The 7,500-nt window shown below is 37.7% G+C and overlaps 1 protein-coding gene across 7 annotated transcripts in view; it reads left to right on the top strand.

Annotated features, from left to right (window-relative positions):
* Positions 1-7,500, top strand: part of LOC119598115 (carboxypeptidase M-like) — a 104,607-nt gene that overhangs the window by 77,487 nt on the left and 19,620 nt on the right. For 4 of the 7 annotated variants that reach the window (XM_037947739.1, XM_037947743.1, XM_037947740.1 and 1 more), the window contains 3 exons: positions 500-636; positions 1,488-1,675; positions 3,209-3,241. In XM_037947739.1, the coding sequence (XP_037803667.1) occupies positions 500-636; positions 1,488-1,675; positions 3,209-3,241 (358 nt within the window). The remainder of the gene's footprint in view (positions 1-499; positions 637-1,487; positions 1,676-3,208; positions 3,242-7,500) is intronic. The other 3 variants (XM_037947741.1, XM_037947744.1, XM_037947745.1) reach the window with 1 other exon arrangement.

Consider the following 7,500-nt stretch of genomic DNA (forward strand, 5'->3'; position numbering starts at 1 on the left):
TTATTAGCCTTTTAAGTGTAATTTAGATGATTCGTTGATTCTGTCTGATATATATATATTTTTTTTTTACTTGTTCACAAACTATTGATATTGTTGACTGTTCATTGGCTACAAATTAACTTTCCTGAATATTTATCGATTATCAATTTATTTTAGCGAAAATCTGTATAAACTGTTCACGGACTTTACTGCCTAATTAATTTTCATGAATTAACTTGACTGATTTTTTAATCAATTATCAATTTACTTAACCTTTATAGCTTGTTTACGAATTTTATTTTCCAATTAGTGACTTTGCTGCCTGATTGATGACTCCTTTCCCTAGTCAATGACTCTGCTGCCTAATTGATGCCTTTGCTGCCCAATTAATGACTTTATTTCCCAATTAATGACTTTACTCCCTAAATAATGTCTTTGCTGCCCAGTCGATGCCTTTCTTCCCCAATTAATGCCTTTGCCGACGAACGACTCACCCCCCCCCCGTCCCTTCCCCCCGCAGTACCTGGCGAAGAGTTACCACGCCGACGACTACGTGCGGTGGCTGCTGGACAACACCCGCATCCACATTCTGCCTTCGATGAACCCGGATGGCTTCGAGGTGGCGCGGGAAGGCACGTGCCAGGGGGGGCAGGGAAGGTGAGTCACAGGGACCAGGGGGGATACGGGGATAGGGAGGGAGAGGGACGGGGAGGGAGGGAGGAAGAGGGGGGAGGAGGGAGGGACGGAGAGGGAGGGAGGGAGAGGGATAGGGAGGGAGAGGGAGAGAGAGAGAGAGAGAGAGAGAGAGAGAGAGAGAGAGAGAGAGGAAGGGAGAAAGAGAGAGAGTGAGAGAGAGAGAGAGAGAGAGAGAGAGAGAGAGAGAGAGAGAAAGGAAGGGAGAAAGAGAGAGAGTGAGAGAGAGAGAGAGCCAGAGAGAGAGAGAGAGAGAGAGTCCTCCATAACGTAAGTAAGGGTATACTTTGAAGTGCTGTAGATAGTCTTCCTATAGGGAAATGGCCCTGATATAGCATTTTAAAAACACCAATAGTAGTTCATGTTCAGTCGTTTGTTTATTCACAAACCTTTCGATCACAAACGCAAACTTCTGTACGTACGGGGCCCACCCGTTCACATACCGTACTAAGGTGCCTAGTTAGGAAATGCCAAGCAATCCGTTGCCGCCATTTCCTCACCAAGTACCGAGGACCCAGCACCAAGCTGTCAGCCTCCGATCGCCCAAGCAACAAAGCTCGGACCACCAAGTACCCAATATCCATAATTCAGTGCCCCAATTCGAGTCGCCCGCATACCCGGGCGACACACGCCCCCTCCCCCTCCGCCCGCTCCCCCTCCGCCCCCTCCCCCTCCCCCGCCCGCTCCCCCTCCGCCCCCTCCCCCTCCGCCCCTCCCCCTCCGCCCACTCACCCTGCGCCCCTCCCCCTCCGCCCACTCACCCTGCGCCCCTCCCCCTCCGCCCACTCACCCTGCGCCCCCGGCCTCTCCCGCAGGTACAACTCCCGCGGTTTCGACCTCAACCGCAACTTCCCCGACTACTTCAAGCAGAACAACAAGCGGTCGCAGCCTGAGGCCGAGGCCGTGAAGCAGTGGGTGTCCAAGATCCAGTTCGTGCTGTCGGCCAACCTGCACGGCGGCGCCCTCGTGGCCTCCTACCCCTTCGACAACTCGCCCAACACCAGTGAGTCCGTGGCCGGCCTGCGCGTCCCGGTTTCGTTTCGTTTTTCCTTTTCTTTTTTCTTTGTTTGTTTTGCTGGTTCGTTTTTCGTTTGTTTGTTTGTTTTTTTTGTTATCTTGCGTTTGTTTTCGTTGTTTTTTCTTCTTCTTTGTTTTTGTTTGTTTTTCTCTCTCTCTGTCTCTCTCTTTTTTTGTTTTGTTTTTGGTTTGTTTTCTCTTTCTCATTCCTCTCTTCTTTCTTTCGTCTCTTTTCTCTCTCTCTTTCTCTCTCTCTCTCTCTCTCTCTCTCTCTCTCTCTCTCCTCTCTCTCTCTCTCTCTCTCTCTCTCTCTCTCTCTGTTTTGTTGGATTGTTTTCCTCTTCCATTTTTTTGTTTTTGTTTTGTATTCTTCGATAAGTCACCCAACACGATTTTTTGGGGGTGCTATGATTTTTTCCCATTTATCAATCTTTTGCTTGTTAATTTACTCATGATTGAGTGTGTTGATCCTTATTCTATGAGGGTCTTTTTAATTTTTTTTTCGTTTGTTCATATATTAGTTTGTTCATTTACGTTATAAGTTTATTCACTTTTTATTTATTTATGTATTAAATCATTATTCTTGTTTTTTTTTCTTTCTTTTTTTCTTAACGAGGATTTCCTTTTAGTCTTTCCTTTTGGTATTAGATATTATGAAGATATTATCATTATATTTTTGGTAAAATTCCAGGATTATATAGATGGTCACGAATATAAATTCAAGTCTTGTTTTGGGTTAAAGATTTTTTTTATGGTTCTTTTTCTTTCTTTCTTTCTTAAATTTAGTTAAGGAGGTTTAGATACTAATCTGTTTGTTGTGATTTAAGACATATTCACAGACTGTTTGGGTAATACTTTTTTCAGTCTCTTTATCTGGCTGAGAGATTTTTCCTCCTCTTATTACTAAGATAATTAGGCACCAAATATTGATATTATAATCTGGTGTAGGATTATTTTGTTGTAGTTTTTTTTTTTTTTACTTTGAGAAGTTCCTTTCATATTTGACATTGTGAAGATATATGAGGGTAATTGATACAGGGTAGTATATATCGCTATAGCTAAGTTATAAGTCTTTATTAATAATGAATGTAAATTTATTTCTGTATTTTAAGTGATTTATTTTTTGTATTGTTGACATTTCTGAAGCAGAAAGGAATTCTTTTATCATTCAGTCTCTCAACACCTGCAAGATTGTGCAAGATTTGCCCAACTCAATAAGCCTTCCATAATATTCCTCTCACTTTTGCTGAATCAGGAGTCAGCCATTTAACACACAATTTCAGTGCCATTTTTCTTAAAAGGATTATACCTCTTATTGTACATTTATCCTCTAAAATATTCAGGAGTCGTTGCTATGCACATCATAGCAGATAGCAAGGGAGAGGACTGTAGCATCATTGTGATTTCTTGTGTGGAGGAGAAGACAGTAGTTTGTGTGAGGGTTCTGCTGTGTAGCCATGTTGTGGACAGACAGCCTGTAACACTACTAACATGATTCTTTGTCCTGTACTGCCCGTAGTCAAGAACTGCGACCTGAAGCCCTTGTGTGCAGGTATTTTATCCCATGTGCAAGATGACTCTGCATCACCAAGTTATCATATATATACATACATATATATATATATATTCCGTAGGCCCAAATCAAGCCTGTAGCACTAAGGGTTGGACTCCCTAAGCAACAGATTTATATTTATTTCAACTTTTGATCTGAATTATTTATAAATTATTATTTATTATTATTATTTTTTGTGTAAATAATTTGTATGTCAATAAAAATAATGATTCTATTTTGGGCACACTCCCTTTTGTTATTTATATATTTATTTATTATTATCATCATTGTTATTATTATTTTGGTTTGAACCAAGTGGTTCATAGTTCCTGCATGTGTTTTGTAGAAGGACAGGCTGCAATAAGGATTCATTAAGACTCCATAAAAAAAATAACACTCACATTGCGAGTCACGTGCTGGATTACTATATATTTTTTTTTCTCCTTCTGTGCGATGGAAAGGAGAAAAAAAAGAAAAGGAAAATATTATATCATGAAAAGATTTTTGGAAAAAAAAAATATTGAGAGAGATTTTCTTTCTGCGATGGCGGGAATAATGATTCGGTTTCCTATTCACTATTTCTTCTCCTGATTTCTCAACGGAAGAGGAAGGAGTAAGACGGAAAGAAGAAGAAACAGATGATAGATAAAAAGAAGATAACTGAAATGACAGATTATCTCCTCGCGTTTTATTTTTATTTATTCATTTTTCTTTAAAAAAGAGAGAAAAAAAGTTAACAAACAGTTTCTCCTTCATTCATCTATCTATTTATCCATTTGTCTTCTGAACAACGATTTGAGGAAATTAGAAAGCGCTAAGAAATCTACTCCATGTGACAGAAACAAGAAAAGGACAAAGAGAAAGAGAGAGCATGAAAAGGTAAAGCTATTATTGTTATTATGATAATTATCATTATTATTACTTTACTGTTATTGTTATTATTATTATTATATTATTATTATTATTATTATTATTATTACTATTATTATTATTATTATCATTATTATCATTATCATTATTATCATCATCACCATCATCATCATCATCATCGTTATTATTACATATACATAGTCGTATATACTAAAACTGTAATAATGACAGTGATAATGATGATAATTATTACATAATGGTAATTATATTTATGATAATAGTGGTAATATTAACGATGATAATCATAACAATGACAATGATAATGATGAAAATAATAATAATAATGTATGTCGGTTGTCTTTATAAAATTTGAAAAAATAGCATAGGCTTCAGAATCAGTGAGAGACGTATAGTTTTATATAATTGGTTTAAAACCGAGAGAGGGGGAGGCGGCATTCTCAACCTTAGTCAAAAGTCTACTAAGTCAATTACGATCGTCTGTAAAAAAAAAAAAAAAAAAAAAAAAAAAAAAGTTAGGGTTTCCTAAAATAGAAATTAGAAATAAGTGCGCGAATGTCGTAGAATGTCGATAGGAAATTTTAGTGGACTAATTTATGCCAAAAACGATTTTGATTTTGATAGTAATATCGAATGGAACTAAAAAAAATAAAAAAGAAAGAGCGATAGATACGGAGAGAGAGAGAGAGAGAGAGAGAGAGAGCGACTGGCCGTCTTGTACTATGTCGAGGTCTTAATTATGAGAAAAAATAGATTATGTTATATTTGAAAGAGAGATCATGTCGAGAGAAAAATTTCCTTAATAACGATAAGCAAACACGACCTAAAACAAAAAGGGGAAAAGTAAACCAGTATGATACTATGGTGAGAAACCAGAGAGCGACTGTAGGAAAATAGCAGTTTTATATTAAAGAAGAAAAAGAAAACGAGAGAGAGAGAGAGAGTACTCTGAAACCCTGTTGAGGAAGAGAGGTAATATACAAGAAAGGAAAAAACGAAAAAATGGGAGTAGCACCAATTATCTGTTTAAAGAGAGAGAGAGAGAGAGAGTGAGTCTTAAGATCTGTTTTGAAACACCGTTGAGGAAGTGAGGAAATATACAAAAAAAAAAAATCTATAAGATGAATAGGAGTAATATTTTCTATTAAAAAATACGAGAGAGAGAGAGTTCTGAAACCCTTTTGAAAACATCGTTGAGAAAGCGAAGAAATAATAGAGTCATTAGTAGTAATACTCATTTTCATATCAAAAAAGAAAAAAACTCGAGAAAGAGAGAGAATGTTGAGAGCCTTTTGACGCCCTTGTTGAGAGTCCATCCAGTGAGTCTTTGGCCCCCACGTTCCAGCTCACGATTGGCTGCTTCTTCTCCGATTGCTAAAGTCGACCAATGGCGATGCAGATAGAGAGGAAGTTGATTTTCGAAGCGGTGAGTGCGCGGGCTCGCCCTCCAGGCTGAGGACGAGGGCGAGGAGGAGGAGGAGGAGGCCTTGTGGTGGTGGTGGCGTTCATATAGTTTCCTTCTGTTTCTTTTCTTTTGTTTTCTTTTGGCTTGCGTTTTTATTTTTCTTCTTCTTCTTTTTGCTTGATGAGGGACACGTAGAATTTTGTTGTTGTTACTTTCTTCATAAAAGTACATGTCCAAACTTTTATATCTAAAAGAAAAAAAAGAAAAAAAGATACAATCTTAATAATCAAACAATTTCAAACCTTAAAAAAAGAGAAGAAAAAAAATCCCCTTTAATGTTTATTTGACGGTTTTCCCTTCCCGACTGCCCCCCTCCCAGCAGCCTTGGCTCTGAGCAGCGCCCCTTTTAAAAGCTGTCGTTTTAGCGTGTGGATTCTGCGGCCGCTGCGTGCGCTTCCGTGTCCCGCTGTTAGAGTGCTTGAGAGTTAGTCAAGTGTTGTGTTTTATGACCGTAACGTAGACTATATTATTTATTTATTTGTTTACCTGAGTCGTTGTTCTGCAGTCACCGTCGACTTCGATGGATGAGGTCGTGTGTCTTTTTTTTTTCTTTTAGATTTAACAAGATTGTTTAAACTCGCGTGTGATAAGACTCGTAATGAAAATCTGTGACTAAACATGAAATAAAAACCAAAACTAATTAAAAAGGGAAAGAACGACGTTAGGTCAACCTTAAAGCAAGACGCCGCTCTAAGAATGACTTAAATATATGACAATAAAAAAAATGATATATATAAAAAAGCAAAGAAATAAATCCGTGACACTTGGAGTATCTAAAAGAGTTGCATGAATACCTGGAGTACAGTGCAATTTACAATGACAAGTGTAAACCGCAAGTGTTCTTTTACGCCTGTGTGTTTTGGCATTCACAGAGTCAACTTCTGTCCAGCTCAATGTATCTCTGTTATTGGAGTCTGTCTACTCGTATACACACATATCTATCGAGGGGTTCATGAACGCACTCAAAACACACTTGTTTTAGTTCCCGGCTACGATTGTCCATGCCTGTGCCAGTAGCTCCGTGTGTATACATTGGCGTGTTCGGGCATAGGCATCATAATTCTATATTTTTTTAACCACAGCTGGTAAATATTGGCTGATCCACAGACACTGCAAAAAACTGTCTTTACGTATGGATACCTTTGCCTAAATACACGCGTTTATGTATATACTATCAAATATATATATATATATATATATATATATATATATATATATATATATATATATATATATATACATATAGTGAGGACAGTATAACGTGTGTATACTTGTATCCAGCTATACGAGTGTATGCTTGTGTGCCCAACTATGTAGTCTGTTTTCATTTCTGAAACCCGTGTATACCCAGTATGTGTACTTGCGTGTGTCCAGCTCTGTGTGTGCCAAAGTGTGCTCTGTAGGACGCATGGTTTGTGGCGTTGCACTTGTGTGGTAGTTTCTGTGGCTTCGTTTGTGCCGTTCTTTGCTTTCGTTGTGCGTTGTGTAATGTTGTTTTTGACCGTTTTGAGTTCCGTAATTCTTTTCTTTGTAAGTTTGATTCGTTGTTTTTGTTGGTGTTTTTGAGAGCTTGCACGTCGTTTAGACCATGAGATACTGTACATTGCTGATATCGGATTTCTGATTCCCTTAAGTCAGTGTTATCTTAATGTTGATCAAATATATTAAAATGTGTGAAAACTGCATATATATTGAAGTAGAATTAATGATCGTTCTTCTTATTCTATCCACAACATTTTCACAACACTTAGCAACTTCTTGTAAATGTTTACATATAACAATTTCTTTGACTTTCATAACCATTTTATGAACACACACAATGCCATTCATCATTTTCTCTTAATTATCCCACATTTCACAGTTATTATTTTTCGCAAATGGTAGATGAAGATTTATTTCTGTCTGA

The sequence above is a fragment of the Penaeus monodon genome, chromosome 40, assembly GCF_015228065.2.
Source record: "Penaeus monodon isolate SGIC_2016 chromosome 40, NSTDA_Pmon_1, whole genome shotgun sequence".
Lineage (NCBI taxonomy): Eukaryota > Metazoa > Arthropoda > Malacostraca > Decapoda > Penaeidae > Penaeus > Penaeus monodon.